Raw genomic sequence first — 16,908 nt, 5'->3', positions numbered from 1 at the left:
ACAGTAGCCTGGCGAATCACACACATTTTCTCACCGAGTTTGACCACACGGTGGCTCTGTGCCTCTCCTTCCCCGATGCTCCTCCTCGCCTCCGCCACCGTAAGCTCAGCCATCCCTCCTCCTCCTCCTCCTCCTCCTCCTCCTCTACTTCCACTCCTTCCTCCCGTCGCGCTGCGCAGAGCCTCAGACGGTCCTCCAGCTCCGTGCAGCTCGGTGTGAAGATGGTTGGCGGCTTGTGCGCTCGCAGGTTGGCCCGCCGGTCACGGTCCGCCCTGATAGTAGCCCTCACGGTGCTGCTGGTCCAGACATTGATTGTGTGGAACTTCAGCAGCCTCGACTCTGGCGAAGACCAGGAAAACGGAGGCTCCAACGTGCGGGAGAAGAGGGACCGGGTCGCGGGCAACAAAGCCGCTGGCAGCGACTATTTCCAACACGGGGTCCAGCAGCAGCAGCAGCAGCAGCCACGGCAGCATCTCCCTCCGCCGGGGAAGGGGACGTCTCGCCACATACAGCAGCCGGTAAGACAGATGCGCCACCGATGTAGTCATATCATATCCACGCTATTAAAAAAAAAACAACTGAAAAAAAGAGACCGTCTCGCCGGGGATGAAGCCCAAAAGAGGTTGGCAGGCAGGTCAAAACATCTTCAGTTTGCGTTTTTTTTTTGTTTTTTTTTTGGAGGGGGAAACCACACGGCCGGGCCTCAAAATGAATGAAATGTTTGACTGGTGTCACTTAAACGGAGGCTTTTTTTTTTTGGTCCGGGAAACAATAGGACGTCTCAAGCGAGAGAGATGCAAGCGAGTCCTTTTTTTTTTTTGTAGTCCGAGCATCCTCAGCTGAATGCTGGCAGAGGACAGGAGCCACATTGCGCCGTTTGAATGAAGACAGACTCCAGTTTTTATCCCGAAGCTGAGTGTGAAATCTGAACTCAGCGTGTAGTTCACTCCAGGGTAAAACGATAGCACAACGGGGCAAATCCTTCCACAAGATAGTAGCTGAGGGGGTGCATGAATAGCAGAGTCACTGACTGGGGCTGAAGCCCGTGCCTGTCACGGTTTATTTGGTGTTTTAAGTCAAATAGAGTAGCTGCATGGCTCAGCAGTGCTGTCTGTCTGAGAGGCCAAATTGAAACATAACCTAATTTGCAGAGTTGCTTTTGATGAGTGTACAAAGAGCAGAGTCATTTATTGTTTGTGGAAACACAAACAGCTTTATTGCCAGTGGCAGCAGGAGACACACAGGTCAAGATAGATGTGATTGTGAAGCCAAAGCAAACATACAGAGCTCCATAATGAATGCACTGCAACACAGATAGCCTGTGTCTATTTAGATGGAGAAGAGAAGAGCTAATGCCATGTTTTGACATTGAACATTTTAGGAATTGGCTCCCAAAAGACCCAACCATGTATTTCTAGCCTCCACTGCCGGCTCCCCTGTGCCCTGCAGACACACCGACCACTTCTGTATTTGCACAGAGCTTCTATGCAGCATGTGATTAATTTCACAACCTGATCCCTGCAATTAAAATTCTCCAAAATTCAGCTTCTTGCTCGCGTGGTCTCCCAAAGCAGTTCGGCTGCCCTAAAGAAATTGGACGCAGTTGTTCCTGGCAAGCATGCAGCGCTTTCCCTTAGAAAGCTGCCAGCCATTCAAGTATAGCCTACTCCTCAGCCACCATGCAACCAGTAGATAACCGGCTTTGATTTAGCATGATATACTGTGGCCTCCGCGCTCAGTCAGTCACTCGGAGCCGTGCACTGTATCATCTGTCTCCTCCACACATTTTACAGTGACTCACTGGCTTCATCTGGTACTGTTTGTCCCACCTGTCGGCATCTCCGCAGCACAAAGTCGTGCTTACTAGTTATATTCGACTCTATTTCTCGACAGTCGGAGAATCCTCTCCAAAAACATCACTGTAATATCCCTGTAATAGTCCTGCAGGGACTCATTAGTGAGTTTACACTAGAACACTTTAGCGTTATCATTTGCTGTATGGAATTGCTGCAATATTCCTCGAAGAATTGTACATGTTTTAATAATGCAGTGACATAACAGGAGCTGGCGATCTGTTGTGTCAGTAGCTATTCACGCTGCGTCAACACCGGTTTGTCCAAATGTGTTTCACTGTTAAAACGCACAGTTGATCTGCACTCCAGACCTTTTTAAAAAAGGGCTTTCATCCCCCATCGCCTCGAGGCTCTTCACACGGTCCTGTATGCCAGTCAGTCCCACCAGCCAGTCAGCTCGCCGGCTGCCAGTCAGATTGTCAACCAGCTCTCGTAAGTTCTGTGGTCCTCGGACTGTTCACCTTCAACTAGTCGCTCTGGGCCCCATGCAGTCCAATCAAATGGTTAATCACTGTATTTTCATTCTTTCTCCACTTTTGTGTGGTGTGTGTGTGTGTGTGTGTGTGTGTGTGCGCGCGTTTGTATGTGTGGCTTAGCAAGGCAGACTTGTCCAGCCTCAGGCTGACGCATAAGCGCCAACTGATGCTATATGAGGCAGTACGCCTGAGAGAAGGGAGAGCAGCACTTTGATCCAGAATAGAATAAGCCAGAAGCTACAGTATGACAATAGCTACATTTCTATGTAATATACCTTTGGATGTGTCATCCCGGCAAACAGGGGCTACAGTTGTCGTTAGTGGTCTCCTGTTGTGTCTCTTGAGGGAAATGCTGCCAGAGAGCAAAGATGTTTTTTTCTGCCAAACACCACAGCTTGTTGTTCACATCTCCACATGCCTTGCGTGTCTGGATAAATAAGCGCATGAATGACATTATGTTAGCTGTGAGTGTTAAAGGGACAGTTCAACTCAAAAAACATGAATACACATTTTCCTCTTACCTGTTCCTCAATTTGTATTTTTGATTTTGGGGTGAACTGTCCCTTTTATGTCTTTATGTCCGTTGCAGATTCCCCATCAGAAATGTCTACATGTGTAAATGTGTCTGTCTTGTCTGTCTGGACACCAGTTCATTACATGGGATATAGCATCATAATTATTACTTATTAGGGCGGTCCTGGTGACGGGCGTGAACAACGGTTAATGTGCCAGAATTAAACCAACCACCTTCCAGCAGGAGGCTGAGTCAGACCTTTAGAAAAGGGTCTGGCTCCAAGCTTCACATCTGGTCATCAGCGGTTTCTTTCCATCTGCTGCTGGTAGTCATATACTGTCATGATCCCCATGTACCCAGCGGGTGGCCAGCTCACACATGTTGTAAAGAGTTTTCCTGCTAGTCATGGGATTGTAACTTTACCTCTGATGTACACTTTTTCCATTGCACTGAGTTTTTCTAATGGCTTCCTTCGGCAAAGATTACGATCCATCTTAGAATGCACATTTACCACAGTTTCTTTCTACGGGTTTCCACAGCATATTATACATGACATGCTGAACCACGGAGTATCGTACATTATATTGTAATATCCAGATGTTTGCCTCAGTTACTTTGCCACAGAGGCTCTCATGGCTTTGCTGCAGATGCAAATTTAACTTGAATAGTATGAGACAGTTGTTGCCTTCTGTTAAAGGGTGAAATGGAGATTTTAGAAAAGTTAAAGTGGAAGAAATCAGCTTTGTAGGGTTTCCCAATTGTGTCCGTAAATATCCTGATATTAATGTTCCTATGATACTTTGTTCTTATTCAGCGGTGGCAACCTATACTAACCACAATCAAAGTCTTTGAAGCTGTTATTCAGGATATTATTAGATTATATGAGCTCTTCCATACCGTCAGAATTAATGGAACTGAAAATGAAACTTTGCAAAATGCTTCAATCATGCTGGGATTATTGTTTGTTTTTAATTAAGTACAGTACAAGTAACACTGCACTGTACATGTGTTTTTCATTTGTGAGCTCCATTGTTACTACCAGTCTTTTCTCCAACCACCGCAACATAATTCATCCCACAATGTTCATGATCACAGTACTGACTCACACAAATACCCCAAATGATGTACTGTGTGGCACATACTTGGATGCTGGGAAACAGCTCCACACAAACACCCCCACATACACACTTATAGCTACACACTCACATTACACGCGGCACAATTTCCTTTTCCCCAGTTTGAACGTGGGCATAAATCACATTTTCGGTTTGTAATGATCTGTTCGAATTCCAATTTCTAGTTTCTGGAAAATGTATCCGCATGAGCCCCCATGCTCAAGATGCGCAGTATACACATGTAAAGACAACAGGTCTGTCTTGTACTCCGGGGAAGAGTTTCCATAAAGTGCACTGTCACTCTTATCTATTGTATTATGCCCTGCTGCCTGCAGAGAAATGTGGCAATTGTTGTTCGCGCTGCCAATGTAAAACAGAGTAAACAAGTTGCGCTGAACAGATCATCTCGACAACAAAGTTCCTGAGAAGTAATGTGAGCAAGTATTTTGTACCCAACACAGTGGATCAAACAAATGTTGGGGAAAAGGCAAGACGTTTTGTTGACTTTATAAAATGCAACCAGTGCAATCAATTCTACATTAGTGTACAGGTGGAGGCGTTCAAGTTCATTTGAACTGTGTTAGTTCAAACTTTTATTCAAACTTTGGCATTATTTTGGCTTCATTTAACAGCATAGAAGCAGTCTTGTGACATACAACAAAGGTCTCAAGGCCAGGATCAAACCCACAGCATCATGGTTACATGGCATGTGCTGAAACCATTCAGTTACCAGGGCACTCACAAATCTATTGTTCTTACACCGACATCCCTAATATCTACTGTAGGTTTCAGAGGTGTAATACAAAAGTACCCTACTGAGCAGCGTAACATTATTCTAACGCCACCCTGCTCATTATTCATTCCCTCGGAGTCTTTTCTTTCACCGGGGAACAAAACCTCCTTCCTCACCTGTTTCACTGCTTGTGTCAGATTCTCACATTGCGTTCTTGGCAGTGCAGTTCGTTCCTACAAAACCAGTGCCCTTCCATGTGCCAGTCACTGTCTGCTGGTTTTTGTATCATAGCAAAACCACTTTAGTCGTGGTAATTGGCACGTAAATTGTCACTTCTCGGAGGTAAATCGTCTTGGACTGTGTGAGCCATCTTGCTTTAAACAGACCTCTGAACATATAATTATAGTCCAGAGACACTGTGTGATTTCAAATTTAAAATGTCCCACTCATTACATCAATAAAGCATCACTCTGTAAAAACCTGTAATGAGGGGAAAGTAGAGTACAGCCTGCCCATCAGTCCGTCCATCTGTCGTTGTGATTTTGCAAACAGAGAACTTCTTTTTCAAGTGCCGTCAGTCTCGGAAAGAGGTGGGAAAATATTCAGATCTGAGGGAGGATGTATGCCCCTCAGACTTGAAAGAGACGCATCGAGAACCCAGAGACTCTTTGATGATGAAGTGTAATTTGTATACAGGACACCGTCCTTCTTCAAAAACCTGCAACAGAAAACTATTTTCTCATAATCGTAATGCAGTACAATGTGCAAAATGTCAGTATGGAATTCAAAAACTTCAGACTATGTATAGTGTGTGGTGGACTGAAAGTTTGGATATCCATAGCAGCTCAAACAGCTCAACACAGACACGACCTTGTGAAGCACTCCTTCGAGCACAAAGTACTGCCGGCCTCTTCAGTGTGGCTTCCATGTAATCCATTTACAGCCTCTCTCTCTCTGTCCTCTTCTGTCTCTCTGCTGCTGACTGTGTGTAAAGCAGAATAGCCATTTAACTATTCAACAAGTGTCGGGATGTTGGAAAATACTACAAATACACTCGGGAGCAGAAAACACGGCGGCATGACTCACACAGTCCTGCGCCGCGAGTTGACTCTTGCTCGTCAGATGAGAATCGAGCAAGTTCCATTATTGTATTAATAGGGCAAATGGATAACTGCATCATTAAGTTAATAGCAAATAATGTGTTGAGGGGTTTCACATCAGCCCAATATGTACAGTGTTCTGCAAAGAAATAGCCCGTGATGTAATGCTGCCATGAAGAATGGGGCTGGTTTTGTTCAAAATGTCCGATTAAAGATTGCGTAGCGAAGCTCTAAACCAAGAGGTCTGTGTCAATTTTCAGTTATTTTTTATACTTAAGGCGACAGAAGCCAGTGATATTTTCTTAGTCAAATGATGTCATTTGACTGACATCATTTTTAGTGTATGTGTGGGTCATTCAAAATCTAAATGTTTCAATTATATCATAAAATTGGATGTTTTGTAAGAACGCTGCTCTTGCTTCATGTTACTGCCAACTCATCATCCTGTGGTTTTCCACTTTATTTCATCAACAGAAAATTAATCAGCAACAATTGGTTCCAGCTTCTCAAATCTGAGGACTTTGCTCTGATTTATATAATTATAAATTAAATAAATTGGGTGTTACACTGTTGGTCCGACATGACGACCAAATTGAAGATTTTCTGGGTAAATTCTGACAGGGACTTTTTTCCCTGACATTTTTGTGACCTAAAGATAAATTATTATCACAAAAACACTTTCAAGATGGTCCTGCCATGTTTGAACAATGCCAACATGGAACTGTTGTGTAACAGAAGCCGATACGTGGGTAACAAATGAGCATAAAAACACACTAAACCTCATTTAGTGTTTTGATGACGATGGTGGAGTGCGTCATCTCACTTGTTCTTCCAAAATCTCTCATAGAGGTTGATTTGTCTGCGTGTTTGACGGCCCAAATCCCGTTACCTTAACAAATGTATGAACATGCATGTTACAACAGAAGCCATGTCTGGAAACGGGCAAGGAAGGGAGACAGCACAGAGTAATATGCATGTCTGAGAGGGGGTTAGCAGACACATCATGTACTATCCTTTCGCCTCAGTGAGACTGTGTACATGGATGCATGTCTGTGTGGTATTTGTGCCCAGCTGGATGCCTTTGTATGCCTCATCTGTAAAACTGCAAAATCAAAGATCACAAGTACCGTTCATCTCCCTTCTGTCAAGTCAATTCAAACAAACCTCACCATTACCACCAATTAGAGTTGCACTGCTCCGTGCCCCCTCTCCCCATACACATACACAACTTCTTCACCACAACTCCAGCCCAGCTGTCTCTCCTGCCTCTGCCCCCCCCCACCCCCCCGACACACACACACAATCTTCCCCTCATCCTCCCATCATCCCGCCGTTACAGATGGTTTCATTCCCCAAAACATTAATAACGCATCATCCAGATGAATGAAGCTATATAATACCTAGCGTTGCCAATAATCCCAAAGGTAAGGGGCTTAGCAGACAGCCAGCCGAGAGAGAGAGAGAGAGAGAGAGAGAGAGAGAGAGAGAGAGAGAGAGAGAGAGAGAGAGAGAGAGAGAGAGAGAGAGAGAGAGAGAGAGAGAGAGAGAGAGAGAGAGAGAGAGAGAGAGCGAGCTTGTGGGGAGCTGAATTAGTTTTATCTGAAGTTGGGTATCCATGTTGATATTAAGTTGGTGCTAAAAGGCTGCGCTCACAGACTAGACCGTCAGCAGATGGAGGGGTTGTGAGGCCAATTGCCTAACTGCCTTGCTGTTTCGTAGTTGCAGGGTGATCTCTTTAAAATAGATCTACTGTCTTTTATGAATCAAGATCAGTGCCAGCTGCTGTAACACAGTGGAATTACAGCACATTGATATCATTATCACATTGAACTGCATATTACAAATAAACTTTTTGGGAACATTTTCTCAAAGCATTTTTGTAAATTCATGGCAGTGGTTTACATTTTAATCAGATTATTCTGTTTAAAGATTCAGCCTCTGAATGTGGAAGTGTTAGTGTTCAGTCCACTGGGGTTTAAGATGGGCTGTCATATCGGCTGCCATATCGGCTCCTTATAGGTACAATTTCCAATACCTCAAAGAAAAAAAAGGAAATATCTTGTAAAGCCTAAGTATGATCGGCTTATTATGTTTTAGCCCATGGACACAGCATGTGTCTGAGAGCCTAATCTGAACGAAATAAATAAAGAATTTAAAGCCCCAGAAAACGTGTTTTCTCAATCAGCTTCTTAATATGAGCAACAGTTTCCTACACAACCACAAAGTAAGCTCACAACGTGAGAACGTTGTGGTTATTTCCCACACACGAGTTACATGTCTGCGCCGCTCTTTCCACAGGTTTTAAGTGGATGGGGCTTAGTTGGAAAAAGGTGGTGTCATTATGTATTGCTGTGCACCTATCACAGCAATTCTTAAATGAAAGTATAATGACAGTGTTGGGCCTGTTTTTGATTCACTAATTCCTCATGAGCAAGGAACATTCAAAATTACTGCAGTTGAAATTCAACCTCAGTTAACAACAATATTTATTTATAAGCAGCAGTTGTTACAACTGTAGCGTTTTCTAGATTGTGTTTTGATACAAACTTTCCGTACTTAAGGGAAAATATGTTTCCTCGATAATGGAAAATAAGTGAATTATCTTCTTTAGGTGTAATCTGCCAAACTGGTACACGATGGGAAGCTGCACTCGTTCATTCCCATCATGCTGTATTACCTGCAGTGGCAGGCGTATATCCTCTTCGTTGTTATTTTTCAGCCTTTATCACAGTGTATACTGTATCTATAGCATCTCTGTTGTGGCCCTGCAGCGTTCAACGTGAATAGACTTCTTTAGGGGATCATTAGACAGTAGGGAGTGTGTTTGTCTCTCGACTGTAATGGTCACATCTCAGTGAAAAACACTTGACGGCCGACTCGCTGGGGAAGCGTATGGCAGATTGCTCACTTCTCTGAAATCGCTGCAGTGCCGCGGCATTGACATGCAACACACTGATTCGCATGTAACACCCAAATGCACATGAACATGTAATCACACCCACACAGACTAATGACACTGAGCATGAGCCACTGCCTTGCTATCTCCTCCTCAACACACCATACACTAATCCCCATGTATTGTGCTATTCTAATAAGACAGGGGAGTTTGTGACAGAAACAGAAACGAGTACGTGGCAGGATGGCGAGGACACAGGGTGATGACACGTCGGCTGGGTAGAGATAGGGGCGATCCGGTCTGTCAGGAAAAGCTTTTGTCCTTCCAGTCCCGTGGAGCAGGAGGAGAGGAACTGACAGCGGCGCTTTTCTTCTTCTCCTCCTCCTTTTTTTTTCTTCTTCTTCCTACTACTGGAGCTGAATGCCAACAGCCGGGAAGACTCGTCTCTATCTGTGATTAAGAGAGAAAGTGAGAGGAGAAAGAAAGAAAGTGAGATGGAGACAGGCATAGAAAGAGACATAGAAGAAAGCCAGAGGAAGAAATGTTAAGGGGAAAAGAAAAGATAAACGTCTCATCCCTTTTCCAAATCCGACGTCGACTCAAATCCCAGCGTAATCCTCGGGGGAACCCAGTTTGGTTTGAAGGCTTGTTAGTGTAGCAAAGACTGGCAAAGACTGTGTGGTTGGAGACCATTTCTTGGAAACTAACCTGAGTCCAAATGGCCTCCAAGCATGTCGGGATCAAGTCTGTAATTTTCCCCTCGGTTGGTGAAGTTTAGGATTTAGAGGTAAGCTGATGCCAAGACACCGATCAAGCTGGTTTTGTCAAGCATCTCTAAATAGGAGATCTGATTTAGGAATCTGCCCAGTAATCCCAGTTCTTTACTGCCTTTTACCGTGAAACAGGTTGTGTTTCCAATGGTTTAACCCTGAAACCAAAACTACTACTAAAAGTACAGAGATAAGGAATATATATATATATATATATATATATATATATATATATATATATATATATATATATATATATATACACACACATACATTTTCTCAAATAATAAAGCAAAAATGTTTAATACAACATAAAAGCTGCAGTTATAGTTATTTGTATGCTTTGAGCATTGCAACATACTGTCAATTTTCTTCTGTGAGGGACTGAACCAAAATAATAAAGGTGCAGAGCGTAAAACCAAACGATGAACTGAATGAAGCTTTAACCTCGAAGGTCTTAACTACAGAATTACCTCATATTTCATCCATTACATACCCATGACCCGGTTAGCGGAAATTGTGTGTGAGAGAAGCGAGATTTGGGTTTATGGTTGTGCTGAATAATCCCCCTGTTGAGAGGTCAGTGCGCTTGCCTCAGGGCAGCCCTCATTTGGAGGTACACCGGAGACAGCCCGGACGCACTAGTTAGATCTACACAATTGCACACATCCACACAAACGCATACAAGTGGATACATACACCCACGCACTCGTCAACGTCCCCTTGGTGCTGAAGGCACTCACCTCCAGAATACATAAAATCTGAAAATATCTTCCTCCCTGCATCACAAAAAACTAACCCACACAATCTCTCTCTCTCTCTCTCTCTCTCTCTCTCTCTCTCTCTCTCTCTCTCTCTCTCTCTCTCACACACGCATTGCACGTACACCTCCACCCCCCTTGGTTCATGCACAGCACACACAAACACCCACACACCCACACACACACACAATTTGAGAGTAAATAAAATGATAAAACACTGAACCACACGAATATCTGCTCTTCAGTATTCATCTGAGAGCACCAGGACCAGCCGGAGAGCTCACACCCTCATTACTGAACAGGTGTTTTCTCCACCAGCAGTGCATTTACATCCTGTCTGTCCTTCCTGCTGGGCTCCAGTCTGCTGAACGCCTGAAGGGCGGAGCTCACAAGGTCTAAACGCAGACGCACGCAATAACGCTGACACATTTGCATCCTTCTCCTTGACTACTTCCTCCCCCTCTTCATCCCTGCATGCTCCCACTCCTCATCTCCCCGGTCGTCCTCTCGTCTCCTGTTCTTCTCCAATCTCGAGTGGAGATGTCTCACCGCACCGCTGAGTCGGGGCGCCGCAGGCCTCCCAAATCAGCCTCAATGAGGAGCCCTGCAGAGGCTGTCGCTGCCGGGGAGAAATTGCGCTGTAATTGAGCTGCGTGATAATATACGTTCTTCTCTCTGATTCCTACCAGCGGTGAATCATCAACACCATCGTCATCGTGCCATCACATCAGCAACGCTCGGCAGACGCTTCCACGCTGTCACCACCGGAGTTGACCCGCTCTTTTACTCAAGTCTCAGATTCTCTCTCTCTCTCTCTCTCTCTCTCTCTCTCTCTCTCTCTCTCTCTCTCTCTCTCGCTCTCTCGCTCTCTCTCTCTCTCATCAATTGCTCTCGTTCCACTTCTTTTATTCCCATTTCCTCCCTCGTTCACTTTCCTCACGCTTCGACCTCGCCACTACTCCCTCCTCTCATCTGTCGCCAACCATCCTTCCCGTTTCGGTTCCATTTCATTGGGCGGCTTGCCTCGGAGGTATACAGAAATTACAATGTACAAAGAAAAAAAAAGTGTGTGTGTGTGAGTGCGTAGATGGAGGGAAGGGGGTAAGAGAAGATAATTAGGATGGGTGATTATGTGAGCACAATGTCAAATGGCTTTTTGCTACATACTTAAGGCATTCATGCTTCTATTGCAGGAAACTGGAAAGCTTGTTCATTTTTATGCCAGTTTGATTTTCCTTTTTGAAAAGCGATCTGAACACGTCAAACATTGCACCCATAAGCTTTCTCTTTTTCTTACTGTCTCGATTCTGTTGCAACCGATTCTCTTGTTCATGCATTTCCACATACACATAAAACTTCCAAAGGGCGTGAAAGCCTCTGTGTTTCCCTCAATGCAGCCTGTTTGTTAAAAGTGAGGGAATATATGTGTGTACATGTTCATAGAAATGTGAGAAACGATGAGAAAGAGAAATTGTACCTGAAGAATATTGGAAAGTTGGTAAGATGATGAAGAAAGTTGAAGAAAAAAAAGCTTTGAGGTGTAAAGGGAAAATAACTGAGACAGAAACACAGAGACACAGGGTTAATCGACACAGACTGAGATGTAAAGAGAAAAGAGGTTAAAGAGAAGAGAGTGCTTGGGGTTATAGACTTAATGTGTGTGTGTGTGTGTGTGTGTGTGTGTGTGTGTGTGTGTGTGTGTGTGTGTGTGTGTGTGTGCGTGTGTGTGTGTGTGTGTGTCTGAGTGAGCTACCAGTAGGAAGGTTTACACATGGCTTTCAGTGCTCATGAGAATTGCCTTTCCAACGAAGAGAGGACCATTAGGAAAATCATTGACTGCGTATCGGTGTCAGCACTCTATTTGTGTTTGTGCGTATGAGCTCAAACAAAGAACAATACTGCTCTTTTTTCTCAGTCTCTCCACCCTCCCAAAGTGCCCGTCTAACTTTAAGGAGGGTTAAGGGCTTTTTCGCCTTCTCTCTTTGTCCTCAAGTTTCTTCACCACTGTGAGTGAAATCCATTTTACTCCGGCAAATAAGCCTACAACATTGTTTTTATGTAACTCAGTTTATCCACAGGATAAAATGATTACGCCCAAGTAGGTCTCACTGTAGTCCTCTGGTAACTTATCATCAATGGTTTTGTGAGATAAACTCTGAAATGTGAGTCCATCAACCACATACCATACGCATGAACATCCAAAAGTACAGCAAGTAGCTGGTGTGCAGATGTATGACTAAGTTAGTGTTCATTAATAAAAGTCTCCTTCTCATGTTCCTGAGGTATACAGAGTATACAGAAATATTTGTCTGAACTGCTGAGCAAGAGATTTGGTCAAGGCAATTATAATTCAGCCAGGGCACATCTGCTTGTTTAGCACTCAGTCTATTTGCCTAAAAGACACAAATGACTGCAATTTAACAGCAATAGAGGAACACTGTAATGAGTTGCTAACTATTTGCCTGATGTGAGTGTGATGTTGCTCGAAGGTGGGAAGAATATTCAAAGGAATAGGACTATTTTTTCACTGGCATTATGTCCAGTGGCAGCAATGGAGATTAATGAGAGTGAGGTTTATTAGCTTATCAAAACTATCCTTGTGCTACCCGTTTGTCTCTCTCTCTCTTTTCCTTGGAATATAGCTTATATATGACTGCTAAAAGGATTACTTTTGACACCTGATGGGGAGGTCAGTGGTTATAATGGTGCCTGGCAACAGCATAGGAAAAGCATGTACAGTGGTTCACTGTTACATTTATACATTCACATAGTGTTCTCATCAAAGGAAAGGTTGAGCGTTAGTTCATTATTAGGTGAGTTTTCTGCCCACCTGCTATTCACTGCTAACGTTAACTAGCTCTCCTGCCGATTTCAACACAGATGTGTTGTTCACAATGTAGCATCATCAGCGGAAAACAGGGTGCACGAGAGTGTTAAACCACAGGTGTTTGGCAAGTGTGTGCCATGTGATGTTATTATTCCTGCGAAAAATAAATGAACTGATAAAGGAAACGTTATATCGGATCGGTGCACAGTCTCACATACTTGCTGATTGACACCCACTTTGTCACTTGATGCTGTATCGGAAGCATTTTCGATAATGGTCTAAATCTCTTTCTCTCTTTGGGTGTAGTAAAACGCAAGTAGGTACGATAGTATGTGAGTGTCATGCTGTCTGTACGCACACTGACAAACTGGTCCTGCTTTTTATCTACTGTGTGTGTTAATATCACAAACCACTGAAAACCAAGGCAAAACAGTGTTATGTTACTCATGTTAAATAAATTTAATTTACGCTTATGATTTTATGCTAGCCGGTGGCTCTACATGTGTATGGAAGTGGTGTGCGGGTGAGGAGAAATGTGCACGCTGCATTGCACATCAAAGGTCAGGGAAGGTGAGAGTTCTCCCTCGTTCTGTGTGTGAATGTGTGTGTGCGCGCGCGCGTGTGTGTGTGTGTGTGTTGCGCTCCACATGATGTCTCAGCCTGCAGCGGGCCCGATGATTCAGAGGACACAGGCAGCATGACGTGCACTGTCTTTGACCCTTCTCTACAGCAGCTGTTAATATTACGCTGCAGCTGTGTGTTTGTTTATGCTGTTGTGTTGTGCTGATGAGGGGAGAGGGCTGCGTAAGTGGGACTAAATATGTACGTTTGTCATACACTTGTCATTATTAGCATGTACTCGTTGTGAATGATATGTACATCTTTGTGGGCTATTCATGTCAGTGTACAGCTGTGTGTATTTAGCTCCTGCTGGGTCACCGCGGACCCTCTGTACTCCAGCCAGTGCCCTCCTTTGGCTCCCAGGGGCCCCGGAGGATTTTTGTTGGAATATGCTGACAAAGTGACGCTGCTGGACTGGCTAACTGCTCGTTCTGCGGCCGGCACCGACCCAAAAACGTAGTCTGAATACTAAGCAATGTCTGTGAGCACTTTTTTGTCTTTTTGTTTCCCACAACCACGTACACATACTACAAACAATATGACGTCACACCAAACCCTGAATTTTTAGATGGGCTCAGTTTGAGGAAAAAGCCACAAATCCAGCCCAAAATCTGGATCGAAAACCTAATCCTCGACTCGAAGGGATCCGATCTGATTTGCTGCGGGGTCTGGCTATCGGCCATCACTCCATTCCTCATTGCCCTCTGTCTTTCTCTCCCCTTTTCCCCTTTTCCCTCGATAGCCAGCTCTCTCAATTTTTGGACAGCTGTTTCACACTGCGAAAAGAAGGGAAAGTAGCTTTAATTTTGCTGGTAATGCCTCAGTCTGTGCATCTGCTCTGTCGGAGTGATTAGCGCAGCAGAAGCTGTCTTTACTATGGTGACAAGCCCATATGGTTTCCGTATGTACAAGTAAGCAGTGGGCTTGATCTGTCACTTTGTATTAGATTTTTTTTTACTTGGTAACACAATCGTTAAATCTTTCCCACAATGCAGCGGGAACAGGAAGAGTTTGTGATGTTTGACTATTTGCTTGTAAGTGATTGTCCAGGGGATCAGTTAACGCCTAAACCAAAAGTCTGTGAGGCTCTGGAGGTCAAAATGGTTTAGAAGAAGTCAGACCTCAATTTAGAGCGCTCTGAGTTAATCCAAATGGAGTTTATGTGTGTCTTTGGGGGGACATTGGCTAGTGATTTGGTAAATGTTTGATGGATTAGATGGTACAGCGCATCACTCTTCAGTCACACTACCTCACACAAGTACACACACCCACACACGCGCACACATGAAGCAGTCTTTACATTCACAACATGACTGAACCCAGTTAACCCTTAGCTATACTCCTTAGCGCCAAGGTACGGCAGCATTTTTCACACACACACACACACACACACACACACACACACACACACACACGCACACGCACACGCACACACAGAGGGAGCTCTGTATGATTCTTTTCCTCTCAGACAGAGGGAGTTTAGCTCCTGCCTGGTTCGGGTTTGCCACACACTGCACCACTGTAGCCGGCTAGCCGTGCCTTCAGCTTCCGGGCTTTTAGTTGGACCAATAATCAGTTCGCCTCCACCACTTGTGCCAAGGTTAACCACATAATTACTGCACTCATCTGGCCAAATCTCTTCTCAGTGCAGCGCAGAAGCATGATCCTGCAGTTGCAGAGAGACGCTTAACCCTCAAGCACACAGAACTACAAGGCTCGAGCTCAGCCCTCATAACCCTCACTGCAGTGTGCTGAAGATAGAGCCGACTTTCTCAGCTTATCTTTCTCAGGAGGTCATGGATTAGCAATCTTTGGGCCTTATAGTTCTGACTCATTCTCAAGCATCAAACGCAGTCAACAAACCAGTAGCGCAATGTGAACTGATTAGAGTTGTGCCAGGAAAGAGGTGGTCGGACTGTGGTAGAACTGGATCTCACTGGCATTCCTCTGGAGGACTGGAGAGTCACTCTGCTAGACCAGTTTTAGTCAGACCGACTGCGGAAGTGAATGAATGAGTTTTTGAGTGCGTGGCACTAGCAGGTTTATATGAGTTTGTCTGCATTCCTGAGGGCCTGTGCAGCCTTTTGTCAACCAGATGAGTTGATACGCTATACGTGTATGAGTGTACATGAATTCCCCCTGTCTGCATTCTGTCCCCGTAGCAGGAAAAGAAGTCAACATAATCCAGCCAGGAAATAATGACGTTGAACGTCTTTCTGTGCAGTCATTCATGAAACAAGAGGGCTTTCCAAGCCTCATATTTCTCTGTATTGCATGTCAGAGCAACAGAGGAACTGTCCAGCTTCTGAGATCCGAAAGAACTGGACTGGTGTGCCATCTTAATCTCTCTGCTTGATGTCGGTGTCTCGCCATCAGTTTACTCCAGAAAGACAAAGCCTGCACCTTTCCAAATGTTTGTCAAACAATGTTGAAACAATGCTATCAGTCTGAAAGGGCCATCACATGTTATATGACCCACTACCATCTTCTCCCTAACTTATACTATATCATAATTTACTACAAATTATCCATTTCAGAAATGTTTACAAATATTTTTCATTACATTTTTTTTTCCCAGTTTCATTAACTTTTAAGGTTACACCATCCATCACCTGCTGCGACTGACCGGATTATTGATCGATTAGTTAATTGTATAAAATGTCAGTAAATAATGAACACATTTCCATCAATGTTCTCAGAGCATAAAGCTATTGCCTGTTATATCCATAAGGACAGCAGTCAAAATCCCATGAAAGAGAAAGAAGAACAACTACTTTATTAATCCCCTTGAGGAACTTCAATTTGGCAACTCTCCATTTTCCAGTTCACAGTCCGTAACAACTGGTCCGTGTTGGACTTCACCCTCCAGTTCCCATGCCAAGTCTCTATGGCCCGAGCTACTGCTGCCCAAGAAAAGGGTCAATATTTGCTGCCAAAACCCAGGATGGAGCCAGGAAGCTTTAGATCTTCAGTCTAACACGCTCCCAACTGAGCTGTCTCAGCACGTATGCAGGAAAATATGAACATTCGCCGAGCTAAGAGCAGCACATTGTTGGCCTTTTTGCTTAAAAGAAACAATTAATCAGTTTCTGAGATATGTGACAATTAGACCTTTCACCTCTCTCCTTTCTGTTTCTAATTAGTTTGATTGCTATTACTGACATTAATGTCGAACAAGCTGACCTTAAAAAGAGCAGAAAGTCATCACATGCTTTGAATCCCTTGCTTTTAAGTCATACTTG

At 44.1% G+C, this 16,908-nt stretch overlaps 1 protein-coding gene across 1 annotated transcript in view; it reads left to right on the top strand.

Moving 5' to 3' along the window:
• The first annotated feature begins 214 nt into the window (after positions 1-214).
• xylt1 (xylosyltransferase I) overlaps positions 215-16,908 on the top strand; it is a 68,974-nt gene continuing 52,280 nt past the window's right edge. Inside the window, exon 1 of the mRNA XM_068589394.1 lies at positions 215-518. Within this exon, the coding sequence (XP_068445495.1) occupies positions 222-518 (297 nt within the window). The 5' untranslated portion in view covers positions 215-221. The remainder of the gene's footprint in view (positions 519-16,908) is intronic.

The sequence above is a fragment of the Clinocottus analis genome, unplaced genomic scaffold, assembly GCF_023055335.1.
Source record: "Clinocottus analis isolate CAN_PGR_092001 unplaced genomic scaffold, fCliAna1.0.p SCAF_22, whole genome shotgun sequence".
Classification (NCBI taxonomy): domain Eukaryota; kingdom Metazoa; phylum Chordata; class Actinopteri; order Perciformes; family Cottidae; genus Clinocottus; species Clinocottus analis.
Note: the sequence above shows the minus strand (reverse complement) of the source record. Positions and strands in the feature narration are given on the sequence as shown.